Genomic DNA, 18,579 nt, shown 5'->3' on the forward strand with positions numbered 1-18,579 from the left:
ATTTTCTGAGTACTATGAAGTCAGCACAGCGCCTCAGCACCACAGAGAGCCCTGACAGGGACAGTGAGCTTCAGAAAAATGGTATTGACTGGTATTAATTCTCATGTGTACTGAGGAAAATAACAATAGTGAAAGCAAATAAAGGTTTTATAGCAGGCAAAAAAGAGTGCATGACCTCCCAGCATAATAAAATTGTGTCATGTTGTTTTTCCAGGTGACAGGAGGAAGAGCACCATGGTTGGGCTCCTCTGGTTCCTGCTGGTGAATGTGTGTGCGAAGAGCTGGGGTCTGCAATGCTGCAGTGCCATGGGTGTTCACAGCAAACTGGGGTGGGGGGGATTCAGTGATAAGGGAGCAATTGGGACAACCCATGAAGTCCCCTGATGCCCAACAAGTGGTGGTGAGTACAGGATCTGGTGTGGGCTCAGTGTGGTGTCTATGGCATTTCCCCCGCTGCGGCTAGATGCCAGTGTCCCTGCAGGGTGGCTGGGTGGGTGCTTCACGCCTGGTTTTGCGGCACCAGGCTCACACCTGCCCTAGACAGACAGTGGGTAGAGCTTATGCATGAGAGATGTCAAGGTACACGTGTGTGCCCAGGGGAGCCCCAAACATGGAACAGGGCTGAGAAGTCCCCCCAGGGCAGCCCTGCTGTGGGGCTTTTTGAGGGCTGGGCCCACACTGTCAGGCACAGGGCTGACACCAGGCTGGCCACCTGTGCTGGGTGGGTTACACCTGGGGAAAATCACAGAATCATCATGGTTGGAAAAGACCTCTAAGACCACTGAATACAACAGTCAGCCCACAAAAAACCCACCATGCTCACTACAGCATGACCTGAAATGCCACATCTACACCTTTCTGGGGTGTAGATGGTGACTCCACCACCTCCCTGGGCAGCCCATTTCAGTGCCTGACTACCCTTTTAGTAAAGAAATTCTTCCTAATAAAATATTTGGCTGGACAAGGTCATCATCCTCCTCTGGATGGAGGGGGCTGCCCAGCCTCAGGGCACTGCCAGCCTGCCAGGCACAGAGCTCAAGGCCGCGCTGCTGGTGCTGCTGGCTGCATGTCACACAGAATGAGCTCAGCTCTGCTTTTTACTTAGAAGCTTCCCAGATAAACACAGTGATGGCAGGAGATTTGTTTCCTTCATTTAAGGGGAGGGGAGGAAGGGAGGAGTTGTATTGCCACCTGGAGATGAACATGTGGCTAAAATGGAAGTGCAAGTATTAGAGGGATGGCTGGGGATGGTCCCTGGGGAGCCACATCCCAGCAGGCAGGGCTATTTTTAGCTGCAGACAATGGATCTCTCCCATGGGGACACCTTCCCCACTGTGGGAATGCCACAGTCCCTGGACTGCAGCAGGCAAGGGGCTGCCCTCTCCTTCCCATGCAGCAGGAGGGAGACGGGGGGCAAATGGGGCCACTGTCACATGGCTGCAGGCAGCAGAAGCTCTCACAATTCCTCCCCAGCTTCAAGGATCCTCTCTGGGAGAGGGACAGCGCACATGAGGCTGAATTTGCAACTGCAAAAGCAACACCACTGAAAAGCCCGTCTTGCTCACTGGTTTTGAAAGCTTTCCAAGGCTGCTCTGCACCTCAAGGTAACAGCAGCTTAAGAGGATTATGCTGTTAAAAATGGTAATCAACAATTTTAAAAAAGCCATGTGAATTAAGAAAAGATAATAAGGAGCTGAGTGACAGCTGTGTTCTCAGTGATAAAATATCAGTTTCCTGGACAGTCACCATTTGGATACCTATTCAAATGGGAAGGGCCCTACCGAGGAGTTATGGAAGCATTTTATTACAAACAGAATAAACCTCTCCAGTGTCTCCTATTTCTTCCTGATTTTATTTTTTATGTAATGCTACTGGAAGACAGCCTGGCTTCCTTCTAACTCAGGTTGATGTCAAATAGAAGTCGTTGTTGTGTGACATTTTACATAAGCAAAAGGAAATCACGATGAGCCCCAGATGTATTGCGAGTTAAACCATATTCTTTCTGTTATAATTTTTTTCAGATATATGATTTAAAATAATTGTCTTCTCTCCTGATATTAAAAAACCCTAATGATCTAATGCAAATTTGTAGCTGATAAAATTATATTTGCTACCTTCTGAGTTACCATAATTACATTTACCCAATTATCCTGAAACTCTCATTCAGTCATTAGGTGTTGATTTGTTTATGAAGTCAGCAAGTGACAGATGCTTGTATCTCATTAAGGCCTGTTCATATGTAAATGCCTCCCATAAAACTGAAATTAATTTTCATCAGTGTTAGAAATGTTCAGCTCAAGTATAATACAATTTCTTCAAGCAGGTGCATACATTTCATTTCTCCAGCACAGCTCTCACTGTTGCAGCAGATTTCCTAACATCCCAAATCTTGGATAACAGAGGGACCTTGTAAACTCACGCACGCCAGATGTAGAATATCTACAGATGTGCAGAAATACCAGCACACCCAGAAAGTTTTATAAAATAAATAGACGGTGATATGGGCAATTTTCTGGCTGCTTAAGCACAGTAATGCAGACTGATGATACCTGTGCACCCAAAGTGCAAACCCTTAGCTAAGAGCTGTGTGTGCAGGGATGAAAGCTCCAGCAAGGCATGTCAGGGGTACCAAGGACCAGAGCAAGGTTTAAGAAACCTCAAGCTCTGGTCCTGAGTCTTTGCTTAGGTGGCTTGTTTCCCTGAGCAGTAAGCACAGGGTGGGCTGCATGTTTGACAGCCTTTGCCCTGTCGAACTGAGCCAGAAGGAAGGTTCCCATGGCCCTCTGCTCCTCGCCCTATTTTTGGGAGGGCAGAAGACCTGCCTCTTACCCTCTGCACTTCCTTGGCCATTTCTAACTTTACACCCACGTGTGCTTTTTCCTGCAGAGTATGGGTGGGGGAGAGCCTGACGAAGAGCCCTGTGGAGCATATTCACTACAAGACCCAAGGGCAACCCCTTCTGCATGACCAGGGTGGTGAAGGAACTCTGCACATCACATATTCACTAGTAGCTGCCAGGTTTGTGAATGCAGAAACTTGCCTTTGGTTTGTAAATGTCCTTTAAAAATACAGTAAAGAAATTAACTTTCAATCTCAAACCAAAGGAGTGACTGAGTCCTCAGTCTGATCCTTGCTGAGGGAAGTGAGAGTAAAGAGAGAAAGCAGCTGAGCTGTGCCTGGTGTGCCAGATTGCTTTTGGTGGAGAACATGCAGCCATCCTTTCTCTGCATCTTGATTACACCATATAACAACACAGTAATACAGAAAATGTGTTTTATGAAAAGCAAAGTAATGTTCACTGGCAATTTGCTCCTTAATTACAAACAAAACTCTGCTAACAGGCAGGAATCCCTTCAGATACAAGATAGAGTGTGAAATATTTATGATTTGTGAGCAGCATAAAGCAGGAATCTGACTATTATTTCATCATGATTTCTCCCCATAGTCTCCTAAATTAAAACAGAATTATTTGCTTCTGTCACTTCATATGCTGAGGAAATTATATTAGATCCTAAAGCAAAAAAGGCTCACAGCACTGGTATTAACATCATCTACCCAGGGTTATAACTTTGAGTACAGTATATATCTTCTAAATATTTTTTTTAAATAACAGCCTACTTTGGAATATATCCTGCAAAATTGTAGCTACTTTTTAAACTCCTAAGTGCCTACGTGAGCTACAAATTTTACAGCTGGTGGCATATAATAGCATGCAAGATTTAGTACATTATAATCTAACCACAAAGCGGTTATTCCTCAGCTTACTTGTGCCACTTGGTATTATTTGACCTGATATTCTTTAAGGATTCAGCACTTGCCTAGACATACGAAATTCTGAATATAATCTATGCAGTAAAAATGTACAAGTATGTTGAAAGAAGGTATCAGTATGGGTGCTTGATAGAAATAGGTCATGGTGAGGCCGAGGAGATTGCAGAAAAATTATGAAGGACAGGGAAATAAAATGATAACTTAATCTGAGCAAACTCTCACTGAAGTTGTTGTGATGCATTCAGGTCTAACATCAAGGTGTAACTGTAACTGGAATAATTTAATTCTCAAATAAAAGAAGCCCTGAAGTTTATTAAGATTTTTGTAAACTTTTTATTTCTATGCTATAATAAAGGTTTTAAAATAAATAATGGAAGAAAAGATCCAGTTAAATAAATAAAAATGTTGAGGCAGGCAAAACAAGTTTGATTATGATAAGATAAATAGAGTAGGGCTTTTGACAATTTTTTTTGCTGATTTCTGTAGAGGAGAATGCTATTTTTGAAGACATGGAACAAGAAGTAAAAAATTCCCAGAAATGAATCATTACTTATTGTTTATGCAAAGCTTTCATCTGAAGATGTAAACAATAAAGAATGTGCAAAATAAAAATTAACAATCCAAATAAAGCCTTTCTCCAGTTGGCCATTTAAAGACAAGCACCACTAATTTTGAAAAGGCCTGAGCTTTATTAGAAGAGTCAAGAGTATGTATTAAAAACAATCCTAAACAATAGTTTCGGGTGACTTCACCAATATTTCACTCTCTAGTGATGTAAGGAAAGCATTTTATTTTAAATACCTGCTGGGTCAGCCCTGGTACTCTGGCACCCTGCCCATCAGCTTGAGTATGATCTACAGGGAACTTATGTCTGTCTTAGCAATATAACAGTAGATGAAGTACATGCAATCAACAACAACAACAACAAAAACAACCAAACAAAAAACAAAAAAGAAAGGAAATGCTTACCAGGTTTTCTGTGGTAAAAGGACAGTGATTCTCCTCCACTGAGTAAATTCACTGGAGTGATAAACACTTGCTGATGTAAACTCCTGACAGCTTGGCATACTTGGAAGACATTCCTTGAAGTAAAATATTTCAAAACCAGAATTAACATTGAGACAGAACTGGAGAGAGAAGGTTTAAACACACACAGAACCAGGAGCTTGGCTGAGTCCAAATGTTGAAGCAAGACCCAGAAGCAGAAAAATCCCTGTATGATCTAAAATTTTATAAGCAAACTAACAGTAGTACAATTTAAAATAGAAGAAAGCTATATGACCCATTTAGAGAGATGTATTTAGCATTAGTGAATAGTAAATTTCTATTTTCCTCCATGAGCATGTCTATCCCATTCTTTTTACTGTTCTCACCCCAGCATCTAGTGCTGACTATGGAGTAAGTCTACAAGTCCACTGTTGAATAAGTCAACAAAAGTGACCTCCAGATTATTACTGCAGTAATTTCAGAGACCTATGTGTGAGCCTTTGCCTGGGGATGCTGGGTCTCTCCACTCCCTCCATCTGCAGTGGGAAGCAGCAGTAAGAACTGCTGGAGTCATGCAGCTGTGGTCTACTGAAGTTGCCCCCAGAGCCCTAACCATGCTCTGCAGCTGTATTACCTTTGACACAGCAAATGGTGTCAATCCCTCCTTCCTGATTCTGTGAGTCTTTCAGTACAGACAGAACTCAGATTCCTAAAGAATTCTTTTCCTCAATTTTTCTTTTTTTCGTTTAAAAACATCTGATCATTACACCTTTTTTTTATATTAATCAGAAAGACAGACCACTATTCCAGCTTCTTACAGTTTTCTAGACCTGCCATTCCCATGTTGCTCCATTTTTCTGCACTGTTCCATTTATTTATTTATATATTGTCAAAACATCACCCCAAACTTTTGTCCTATGGTTTTATTAAGGTAATAATACAGCAATTGAATGATATTATCAACCCGTGTGTTCCTTGTCTAGCTACATCTACACCCACATCTCTGAGAGCCTTTTGCTGTTGGCTGCTGTGCTTATCCCACCTGGAGCACCAGGCACAAGGAGGAACTTTAGGACAAGAACTTGCTTATGCAAGTAGCTACTTTTACTGCCACAAAACCAGTAATAAAGCAGTGATTTTCTACAGTAGTTAAGACAATTAAGACTATACAGTTAAAACATAAAGCAATAGTTATATATTAAATATGAATTATATATAATAATTTAATATATTAGTATTATAATATATATTATATACATTAGATAATATATTATATTATATAAGCTATATAATAGATATTATATATAATTAATTATATATTTAATATAAATGTATAATCTATTAAACATATTAAATATGAAACATATTGCACAACTATCTTAAGAATATTAAATGAAGATCTGATAGCTAATTCTGCTTGGGGTTTTTTGGGGCTTTTTTTCAGTAGGTTTTCCAAAAGCTTTGTTTCTTTTCCAGCAATTTTCAAACATTTTTTATCAATTCATCTCCCTTAAAAGATCCTTATAAACCAGGATCTGATCAGTATGTGTGAAGCAAACAAAACTTTCAAACATTTTAATTAATTAGTGTTTTGTGTATTCGCCAGATTATGTCCTTGAAATGTACTACAAATAGCTGTCTCTATTACTCTTTTATCACAGCAATGTGGGCGGTGTAAGAAAAATCATTTGGCTGCAAGTTCTTCTCTCTGAACTCAGTTCCATTGCGAGAGGAAAGGAGCACTAAATCTGAAGGTAAATGATCTTCCATTGAGGGCAAGCACAAACCCCAAGCACCCACCACTAGGAAATATTCTTGCACATCCTGATGATGCCTACTAGGTATAAACACACAAACATAATTTGAAATACAGTATTTATAGCTTTCCTCTAAATTCTATTTAATGTAAAAAAGCATTAGTTGTTGGATTTACAAAGTTTAAAAATTCATTTATTGCCATTTCTCTACTCTGCCCACCAAAGCAAATGTGGCAAAACACAACATGGCAAAAAGTAACAGGACAATGCCTTCATTGCTTATAGAAGATGTGGGACTGGACATTCAAATCCCTCTGTGTACCTACAGAGCAGGCAGTGAAAAGGCACTAGGACAAGTTCCCTGACACCCTCTGAACCTTGGTGAGTTCACCCTGAGGCCAGGGAAAGTCCAACTTGCCATCTAAGAGGGAAAACAAAAGCACAAATTATAGCCAAATGTGCTATTGTGTTTGTGCTGAGACAGGGCTGAGCCACACAGGGAAATAGCAGCCAACACTGCTATTTGCACTTCTAGCAGACATAGGGAAACAGCAGGTCATTATGGCCCTGGACTGTGTTCGAACCAGAGATGGGAGATGAAAGGCTCTGCATTACAATCCCCTGAAGGAATGCCCCTTCCATTTATGAAATGGCTGCACACAAGGGCAGAGAGAATTTCTATCCATTTAAATGCCAGGAAACAGTAGATGCATTTTGCTTCGAAAAACAAAGCAATAGCTCAGGAAAGATCTTGGCCATTACTCGGTAGTACTGTCTAACTGAGCCCAAGTTCTGTTCTCAGATTTTATCACAATTTAGTGTTTCAGAATCTCAGATACTTTTCTTCCAAACACCACAAAGCCACAGTTTAAACACATCTATTAGTCATTTTGACTGATTCCAACTGAGAATTTCTTTATAGAAAGGGGAATGAGGAAAACATCTGCCTTTGTTCAATCTGCCATAACTGTATTTCTGATGATCTCAGTATAAACGAAGTATATGGAAGACAAAGGTCCTTGCTGCCAGCCTCACCTCCTGAACAAGATGCCACGTGAGGCCATGATTGGTGGAGTAGTCCAGTTTCACCTGGTTGTCCATATGAGGAGTAAATGGCTGACTGCAGCCCATCACCAAGTTGAACTGGATCATGTAGGAGGCTCCGATCTGCATGGACTGGGTCTCCACATAGCGCATGCTAGAAGCTAACTTGGAATCCCCTGTGAAACTGAGAAATATAAGGAAAGAATCAGGATCTATCCCCAGAATAATTCATAAAAGAACATTGTGAATGGCTCTGGGTTAACACTCGTCAGCAGTCCAGTTGGAAACCAGTAGTTTGTGGCTTCACTGTTAGAACTGAATGCATCTTAGAGAAATACATTATGATTGTGCCCCAGTTTATTTTTCTTCCAAACTTTATCTTGCACTTTTCTAAATTATAAGAACCTGCAAATTTAAAAGTTAAAGTTTACTTGGTCTGACTGGTTTTAATTTCTACAATGCAGCTTGAATTTTGTGGCTGATGTAGGAAATTAAATAACCAGGCTCTTCAGGTATCAGTCAGCCTTGTGAAGTGTAATGAGCTGACAGGCATGTGTAGCAATGATTTGGGAAATGACTTGGCATTGTACACCTGAACACAACACATCAGCTACCTAAAGCTCCTCTGAACAGAATGAAGGAATTGAAACCAAGCAGTTTGATGAAACATCTGCCCAGAAGCTGTCTGCCCTGAAGTGGCGGAAGAAAAGTGAAGGACTGGTGCTCAGCCTAGGTGCAAAGAATCAAAGAATCAAGTGTTTTATTTTGTCTCCACAAAATTCCCTCTCTCAATATTACTGGTGTAAAATTAGAAAACAAAAATCTTAAACTCTGATCTATTTTTCTAGTGGCATTCAAGTCATGATTAAAACACTTTAAATTTAGTATTCATTTTCATGTAATAACTTAGCCACTGGATATTGAACACAGTGCATTCAATAAGCATTATTTTAAAGTCAAAACAGCTCTTTAAAAGGTGTACTGCAGAAATGTGAAAAAAGGAAGCTAAGGAGGAGATGAAGACAATTTGTGATGCTCCATAAGAAGCTCTTTTAAGGGGAGCAAAACACATTATGGGTTCATAAAGTCCTTCATCATCCACAAATTGCCTCCAGCTGAACAAGGGTAGTATTAAAGGTGGGGGCTCCACCTTACTTGCTGCTGCTTCACTTTCCAGCTCTCTTGTGTGTGTGATTAGGGGCGTGCTCTTCTGCTGGAATACCAAATGTTTTCTTTGTTTGTTCTGGGAGTCACATAACTGGAATACATTTCTGGGTTTTGTAAAAGCCAGACTAATGTCCCTGGAATAACAATAACTAACTAAAAAATCTTCAGAAATGAGAACGCAAAGGGTACTCTTTTTTTTTTTTTTTTTTTTTTTTTTTTTTATAAATATGTAGCTCCAAGTTGGTTCCCAGGCCGTACATAATTAGACCTTCAGAGGTGCAGGAACACAATACCCATAGGTGCCCTCAGAACAATCACTCTCCCTCCAAGCACTGCCAACTAATTGGTACTTCTGGGAATGATATCACAGCCAATGTCAGCCAACCTGTGCTGCTCCAAACTGCTCTGGGATCCCCAGAGTTACCACATTTTCAAGGTACTTTCAGGAATACTGAAAAGCTATGTGGTTGCAGCTGGTTTTGTAAAGCTGCACTGACCAAGAATATTGATGTGATGGCCAAAAGCTTGCTTCAGATCCAGCTCTGCTCCCATCAAAGGCTGGAGATATTTATGTCTTTTTACATCATAGCATATCATTTAATTAACTAACTCCTAAACATATTAAGATATTTTTAGTTAAGTCAATTACCCAAAATAAACTTTCTACATATTACAGAGTAATAATTAATCTAAAAGAGAAAACGTTTCATAAATATAAACCATCAAGCTGATGTTGGACAACTGCATTATATTGCTCCATAAGGACTGTTCATTATGAGCCCATTTTGCAGGCTTCCCCCAGACTGATACAGAGACAGTGGGAGACTCTATTGTCCATTAAATTGAGATTAATCATAATTTCACAATCTGACTGAAGGCAGTTTAGTTGTATGTAGCTATTTTATTTGTGTCTAGATTAATATTTTTTTAAGGGTTGCAGTATCCTTATCAATACATAAATGCATTTCAGAAAATTGCTGTAAATATTCTGTAACACAGAAGTGTTTGAGTCAAAACCTTGTATATATATGAGGGTTTTGAAGAAGCAACGAATTAATATACATCATCAAACACATAATCTAAAGAGTGAACAGAACTCATTACACTTGTAAAAAGTATAAGAACCAATAAGAACAAAATGTTGACAACTGCAATCAAATCAAATTACTCTTCCAGATATAGTCCATTATAAAGCACTCAAAAAAATTCCTTTGCTCAAAACACATGCATATCAACAAACTCTTTTCTAAACATCATCACCAGACACAATCTCCCTCTTCAACAGAAATAAAAATCATCTTTATCAGTTTTGCTCAATTTTAAGGATAAATATTTTAGATTCCAAGGCAGAAAAGGAGGCCTAATAGACAATTAAGGGTAATTCATTGAAAAGGAGCCTTGGGATGACACCCTGTAAAATGATTTATAGTGTATTTACCATAGTTCTACTAATGGAAAAGCAGTTGTCAGACTTCTCTCAAGAGGATGGTGTCAGAGCTGCTGCAAACTCTACTCATAGAAAGCCATGAGTTGGAAAATGAGAACCAAATGGACTCACAGCTGGGAAAAGCCAACAATAATTAATTTAACTAGCAACCATTTGTACAGATTTTGTGTAAGTTTAAAAATTTCCCTTGAGAGAAACAAGGTCAGTGAAGGATAGAGTTCATGTCTTCTAGTGATAATGAAAAATACATAAATAGCAAGGAAATATTTCAAAGGCTTCGACTCTTTATTTGATGCATGGAAAGTTAAATATTTCCACTATCATCGAGCACTACAAATCCCAGCCAACATATAGGATGGAGAATTTATCACAGAGTTTATTATTTTGATTCTGATTTAGAGTCATAGGTGGGAAACAGAGGAACCTCTTCTATCTTAAACAATCTACCCTCCTCCCAGTGATAAACTGGTCTTAGAAGAACAGAGGGAAAACAATGTCATTAAAGAGCTTTCATTCCAGCTCTTTGATGAAGAAGATGCAAACAGTTTGAGCCCTAACGTGTTGTTTCATTTTAATGAGCAGTGAGTACCTTTCTTGTCCTTATTAAAGTGGTTAATGGTGCTTCTACCGCCTCATTATCACCACTAGAACACATTCGGTGCTGTTCCTACTGCTAAGCCAACTCCTTTTAGTTTGACAGATGATCAGAAAGTCAAATCAGATTGCTCAGAGATACTTGTTAATAAAATTCCAGCAGTGTTTCTCCGAGTGTCCATGGGGATGCTAAAATTATTTATATTTTCTTCAGGCTTTTTATAATTACTGTGACTGTACTTTCTCCAACTAAATATATCTATGCCAATTAAAGCCATACTGGTTTTATATGTTGATCAGACTAGCATGAAACTGTTACTTGGTTTTAATCAAAACACGGAGATTAAATTGAGTTTCCCTTGTATGAATTCCAAATTTTACACTTCCGTACTCCAGAATTTAATTTTTGTGAAACAAGTTAATGTTTTACTAAAAAAAGCTTACTTTTACACAATCCTAACAGAATTTCCTTTTCTCTTTGTTTTTAACTTCTTTTCCTTCTCTTGCTTTTTTTTTTCTTTTGTTTTTGTTTTAGGGCAGGTGATGTTTTCTTGCTTTTGATTCTAAATGCACAGCAGATTTTAGGCATAGTTGCAACATGTCACAATGCTGATCACAGTAAAAATGACTAATGGATGTAATACCAGGCAAAATAACTACAAATGGCTAACACCATTCTACAACATCTTGCTGCCTTTCTTTTTAGGAGTGTAATCTAATGGCTATGTAAACAGATCTGAGCATCACTTACAAAACATACAGTCAGAATATTTGAACAGATAATTTCATAACTTGTATACTCTTATTACCTTACTGGGTTTTAGATAAATATTATGAAAAATTTCTATATTGTTTCTTTTAAGAAATTCTTTATTCTGTGGGGAAAGAATGCTACATTCAAACTTACCATCAAAGATAAATCTCTGTGCAATGGGGTGTAAAAACTTATTGCTAATTGCAATTAGATTAGTGACCTCATTTTTGTCCATAATGTGAGAATGAGGCACAACTACTCTGAATAGCTGCCAGAAAGACTCATTTGCAGAAACCACTTGGTTCTTAACAGGATAAGTACACAAGGAAAACAAAATAGAACAGAAATTACTATGTGTTTCTCACCAAAGAGTCCAGTCGTGTTCACAGTAGGGCTGAACATTTCCCAGGTAGAATCCTAGAGACTGGGTGACTTCAACAAGGTTGGTGAAGTCCAAACTGATGCTATTGAAAAGCACAGAGGTCATGATGATTTCATCAATTGCCCACACATCTTCCCCTTGAGAAGAGTGATATGGTTGCCACCACCTGAACTGAATGCCAACCTGTCTTGCATCTTCAGGCAGCTCCACTGAAATTATTCTAGAAAACAGAATAAAAGTATTATTCAAAGTTTTGCAGAGTATAGTAATTCCATGGAGATGCATTTTATGTTTTTTTCCCTCACTGACCCTAAACATCATGGGTTAAATTTAGCCCACAGATACCTTATCTACTGGTATAGATTCTACCAGTCACAGCAACAAGGGAATCATTAGTTCTTGTGGAAGTGAATGTATTCACTGAAAGACAGCCATGTGCAAAGGTCATGGATTCTGTCAATTCTGCTGCTACTGTGGAGCTCTCTCTAAGTTTTACAGCTGATCTTGCCTGCCACCAGAAAACTGAATGCCAACTGTAGGCCTGGGGCTTCAACTGCCAAAGGGATGATCAGCAGACAAAGATTTATAAATTCCAGTCATACTTTCTCAGACTCTGTGGATTTTATCCTGATGTAAAGTGATGCATTTTCTCAACATCTGTGCTCACTTCTTTGACCACATCCCTCTAAATTCAAAGGGGAAAAGGTTCACCCATCAGACAATGTGATTATGTGCAGTCTTATGACACACACTTTTCTTCTGTAGTTGCATAAAGATGCAACTGAAGGTGAGTCCCAGGCACTTCTCCTGGTATGTAAGATCATCTGATTTGTCATGGCTGCTATGTCAACAAACCTAAAACAGACAAACTGCAAAGAAAATTATTAGTAATATCTAATTTCCAAGAGCAATTGTAGTATCCAGCAGCAGGAAGCATGCACTAATTGCCACTGCAACCACATCTTCTTGAAACCTGCATAAATCACCAGGATCATAGTGCCCAATGCAATGTACATGAGCTGTGAAACAGATTGGCAAAAGGGACATTCATCATGTAGCTGCTATTTTTCATTCTTCCTGTCCTGCTTTGGGCCAAGATAGAACAAATTTTCTTCCTTGCAATTTTACTTTTCTCAACAGTAGTTCTACAAATGCCTGATAGTGAGCTTGCAGTGTTTAAAAACATCTGAAGTACTGGAGGATAATACTCCAGAGACTATTTCATGAGTCCTTTATGAAATATTCGTTGTGTGGGATCTGTTCAAAAGTCTTTGGTGCTACAGCAGATTACAGTGGAAGAAGAGACAGCTTTCTTAGAGAAAATGTGGGTAAAATGAAAAATTAGGTAAACTGGAAACATCAGTTTATACTTTAGAACCAAAGTTTTTTTCAGATTTAAGGTTTTCTAAGCTTCCTGTTTTAATACTTTGTTCCATGTGTATGAAGCAGTCTTGCACGTGCAGCACTCAGTGCAAAACTACATCCTTAAAAACGACTTGCTACAACATCCTTGCAAATAGTAAATGTATAATGTTGCTGTTTAATGTCACATTGATTTTAAGGAAGAATACATTAAGCCATTTGTAAGAAAAAATCAATCAGCTTGGCTAAACATTTGGAAAGTACTCAAAAAGTTCTGTCTGGTGTTCCTAGGAGGTGCATTCTGCTGGTCTCAGGCTGAAGAGAGTAGCATCAAGGGACAGCCAGAGGCTATGGCTGCTGTGTTTCCATGCAAAGGATGAGCAGTGCATACACTTGATGTATGGCAGATACATTTATTTTTCTGCTCAACATGCTTGAACAACTTCATACTCTTCTAACAGAAAGACCAGGCCCCGTTACTCAGTTGCACATGAATAAACAACACGGTCTTTCTTTCTACCAAGAGTTCCTTAATGAGCATCAACTCTACAAATTTTGGGGTCAATTTTTAAAGACACAATGATACTAAATTGCTACTGATGCTAAAACATACTGATAGCTTTTTCTTCCATGACTCAGCAGGGAGAACCTGAGGAAAACCTCTACCCAAGCCAGTAGGAGCACTGCATCCAGCATATGCAGTGAAACACTTGGCACTTGTGTGAGCTAATGCCCTGTTATAATCCTGGGTGCATTTCTCTGCTGGTGGCTGTCTCTGATGCCTGCATCTTCCCTTTTACTCTCACTTCACATAAACTCAGCCATGTGGACACTAATTTTTACTGACAGTAATTTACAGAAAATTCTAAATCATGGCATATACACTAATACACCTATTGGATGTTAAATTTATTTTAACATGTGTTAAATATTTTATCATCCCGGGGGACTAAGCAAACATAATTTTAAAATGTTAGAGCAAACCACCGTATATAGCACATATGTTAGTATGCAGAACCTGACTGCATCCCCAGTTATAACAGCATGTCCTGTCTGGCTTTGATTTGCTGGAGATTGATGGAGAGGGAGGGAGATTCTTGCTAATGACTTTTCTGCTGCAGAAAAGTATTCATACTAACATTACCAGCTACCATTAGATTTCTTAAAAACCAGCTGGGAGACCTTTGCTCTGATCTCATTCTTTCAAGCTATGCGCATACCTAATAGTGAAAAGCCACTGCTGTTCTGCTCACAAGAAAAATGCAGCTGTCAAATGTTAGCAGATTAAATGCACCTTGTCAGCAGAACATTAAATGTGTAATTATTTTTTGTATGACTGAAGATTAATTAAATTTCTGGATACAGATTGATTGCCAAACTTTGCAGCAGTCCATCTATGTTACCAAAAATGCTGATATTTTCAGACAACATAATACGAAAAGGTGAACCTTTCTTCATGTTCTTCATCATAATTATTGCCAGCATTATTTTCAGGCTTGTATGTCTATTGCTTTTCCATTTGCCCAGAGTGGTGTATACATATCCCATGGCAAAACCCTTCTAACCTGTATATGTTATTCTTAGCTATTTGCCCTGTCAGAACAACAAAAACTGTTTCATATTTCATCTCAAAAAACAAAGTAAGTCTCTAGCATCAGTATAATTTACTACATTCACATCCTAAACTTCATTGAAATTAGTCACCAGAACGTGTATTTTCCCTTTTGTTATAAAAATTTCACAGTGCTATATATTAAAAACCTTTAGGGAAATTCCTAAAGCTGCAATCTTGAGTCCAAGCATTAGAAACAAGGCCATATAAAATATATATATGTCACTATAATAAAGGATGGGAAAGGAAATTTTGAAGGCTTGTGAGAGTTTCAGTTTATAGGCTCCTTCCTTTGGAAACATTTGAAACTTCAGAATTTAAAGCCCACATGCAGTATACTTCTAGCAAATACAGCTATCCCAGAAAAAACATTTAATATTAAAGTCTTATTTCCATTAGAATATTCTTAAACATCTTCTGCATGTTGTAATTTTATATTGAATTAGTGATCTGATCTAAGCTCAATATATGTAAATAATGAAAGTTATATGTAGCTAAAGTGACTTGCAGATGGATCTATAATTCCACCCCTGGGCCTGACTCAGGCCTAATCCTGGAACTGGATGGAGGAGTAGAGCAGAGGACACAAGCCAAAGCCACCCTTGGGCAGGAGTAGAACAGTTGGGATGGGACCTGTGATGTTACCACTAGCTCTGCCTCCTGTACGCCCCCTCACAGCACATCTACTTTCATCCAGATTTATTGTCTCTGCTGCAGCACCCTGTGAAAGTGGATGCTTCCAGGTTTGAGTGGTTTTGCAGAGAGCCAGCCTAGACTGCTCAGGGCTTGCAGGTGTGCTTGTGGAGACTCCTGACTCTGCAAGTGCTTTATTAAAATTGCTGGGTGGTCTCACAAATGTAACAGTAAGTAATGCCTTCTTTAAAAAACTCAGATACCTTTCTAATCTGACACGAAATACAGCTCCTGCTAGATGAGATAGCTCTTTGTTCAGCTTCTTTGTGATTTGAACAATTCACAAGCACTATCAATGACAGGACCTCCCAGGGCACAGAGTCCAGCCCACAGGCACAAAGTTCAGTAATCCCCTTCATCACAGGCACAGTTTCCCTGTTGACCTGGAGAGACCCTCATGGTCAGATTTTGTATCAGCTGTCCCATGCTGCCTGTAAACCCCTAATCTCAGAGGATGGTGTAGTGAAGGTATCTATGACTTGAGAGTTACAAATTATTTATGCTAATTTATCTTTACAAGTAGCTGCTGCCATGAGGTGAGACATTCCTCTATATCCCACAAGTACATTTCTTCCTGCTCATTCTGCACTGCCTCAGCTTGTTCTGTCACATCAACTGAGACTCAGAGGCCATTAAATCCATGTGTTCATTTTTAAAGAAGCAGGCAAAAATGGGAAGTGCCCAGAACAGCTGCAGATTTTTAAGGAAAAGTGGTAACTTTCAGTGTGCAGTACAAGATCTTCAACCCCACAACATGTGGGCAGATATTCTCTGCATTGCAGTGCCTGCCACTACCAGCGTTAACTGCATGTAGGTAACACTCCTTGTAATATTTAAGCATATACCTTGGCTCATGGTAGTTGAGATAAGAGTAGTGCTCCAGTAATTTCCAGGTAATCCCGTTGTTGTAGGAGTAGTGCAGCAGCACTCCCTCCCCGGGCTGGTCGGGGGCTTTGCAGGTACTCAGCACTGACTTGCTGCCCAGGCGTAGCGTGAACTGCAGGAACCTGGATCAGAATTATATAACTATTAATAGGGTGCCAGGTGCATAGTAGTTGTTTGTTCTTCTTTTTCCTCCTAACCGGATTGTTTTCAGATCTTCTCAATCTAGACGAATTTTGATAAATATCAGTTATTTTATATTTGTTTTTACTGTCAAGTAATGCGATATGGCACCATATAGTTAAAAAATGCCAATCATTGCAGCATTTAATTATTTATTAGGCACTGATGGGGAGGCAGAGATAGTGAATGGATCTAATCAACTGCCACAAGCTGTCAAATAAACACAACCTTATAAATAATTAATTAGCACTTGGCTTTGACACTCAGGTTTGATATTAACATTTGGTATTTTCCATCCGAGCTGTACAATAACTTCCCTCCAGTCTGTTTTGGGCTCTGTTGTTTACAAAGCAGGAGGTAAAAAGGCAAAGCTATGAAATCACCATTAAATAGGGGACTAGGAGTTTTTAAAAAAACTTTTCCTCCTGCTAAAATAATCAGCTTAATAACATACAAGGTTGTAGCTTGAAGGGGAGGGGTTCCCGATTTCTCAGCCTCGGGTCACTTCCCCCTCTCTCTCACCTGGACTGGGAGCTGTCAAGGAAGGAGGTGATCAGCTGGCGCCTTCCATCCTTGTTGAAGACCAGAGCTTTGCCACTGGCCAGGACCCCACAGCCAAAGCTGACTTCAGCCCCTCTGATGGAGTAAAAATTGTGGTAGGAGGAGAGACGGGAGCTGGCAAAGCTCTCGGAGATGAAGACGGGGAAGGTCTGTGACGCCATCTCACACGCTGGCCCTGAGAAGCCAGGGTCACACCTGTGCGTGAGGAAGATTGAAACATGTAATTAAGGATTCACCTTCTCCTTTGGTTGGTTGGTTGGTTGGTTGGCTAGCAAGCCAACATAGCAGCTGAAGATATTAACGAACAGAAGATGCCTCTCAAATCTAAGGACCAAGAACCTCTTTAAACTTTGTTTAGGTATTGCATAGCAAATGGCTTTCTTTTAGCTAGTACTTACTATTATTTAAAAAAATAACTGTTATGAACACCCCACTGATCTACACCTAACAGGCAATACAGAAATATTTTAATTCAGATTTGGAATAAAAATAATGCTGACATAACTTGCAGTTATTCATATATAAAATTCTTAATTTGCTTTTATCTGTAGCATATCAGATGTGATTATAGGAAAATGAGTAACAGAACTTGTGGGTTACACTCTTGTTAATACCTAAAAATAGTTACAACAATATATTGAATGTGCATACTGATTTTGAGTAAGCACCTTTACTCTCTGGGGTGGAATAATAACAGGCCAGACTTTCAGAAAAAGCTGACCTTCTATCTTCGAGGTCCCTTAGGCTCAATGGGATTTTGAAACTATGAAAATGTTGATTCTTTCCCAAAATCGAATATAGAAGTGATACAGTCACAAATCTCATTTCTAAAACCAGTACAAAGCATGCATCACTGACATTTCAGAGTGCCCTGTAGCACATCTGAAGGTGAACAGGAATTTAGACTTTCTACCAAAATAAAATTATAGAAGAAAAAAAAATTTGCTGTTTAGAAAGATTGATCTTCAGCTCTCCAGTGAGCTCTGTGTATTCTGGGGGTGATGGTAGTTTTATATCTAGTCATTTCAAAAAGCAAGGGCTGAAATGAAAACCACTTCAACTTTCAGACCATCAAGTGAACTATGTGACAGAAAGTGAATAAAAGTACTGAATTACAACTCTTACTTGCAGCCGTTTCTTGTACACTGTCCTCGCCCTGAGCAGAATTTGAGGCAAGATGGACCAATATAAACTGCAGAGAAGAAAATTCAGTTAAATGAAGGGTTATGTTAAATGATAAACAGAATGCAATAGCTACAATAAAGTACACAGATCTGATCTGTGTTAAGGATAGCCAGGGATAATTCATTATTTAATGGCTAATGTCTGCCTTCAGTTTGAGACACTAGTGAAGTTTCAGTTAATGTACCTGATTTTTTCAAG

At 39.2% G+C, this 18,579-nt stretch overlaps 1 protein-coding gene across 1 annotated transcript in view; it reads right to left on the bottom strand.

The window, feature by feature from the left end:
- Positions 1-18,579, bottom strand: part of RELN (reelin) — a 270,920-nt gene that overhangs the window by 73,139 nt on the left and 179,202 nt on the right. The window contains exons 17-22 of the mRNA XM_030447325.1: positions 18,322-18,388; positions 17,158-17,391; positions 16,416-16,577; positions 11,887-12,123; positions 7,551-7,743; positions 4,741-4,853 (exon numbers count right to left, since the gene is read on the bottom strand). Of these exons, the coding sequence (XP_030303185.1) occupies positions 4,741-4,853; positions 7,551-7,743; positions 11,887-12,123; positions 16,416-16,577; positions 17,158-17,391; positions 18,322-18,388 (1,006 nt within the window). The remainder of the gene's footprint in view (positions 1-4,740; positions 4,854-7,550; positions 7,744-11,886; positions 12,124-16,415; positions 16,578-17,157; positions 17,392-18,321; positions 18,389-18,579) is intronic.

Source organism: Calypte anna, chromosome 1 (assembly GCF_003957555.1).
Source record: "Calypte anna isolate BGI_N300 chromosome 1, bCalAnn1_v1.p, whole genome shotgun sequence".
Taxonomy (NCBI): Eukaryota; Metazoa; Chordata; class Aves; order Apodiformes; family Trochilidae; genus Calypte; species Calypte anna.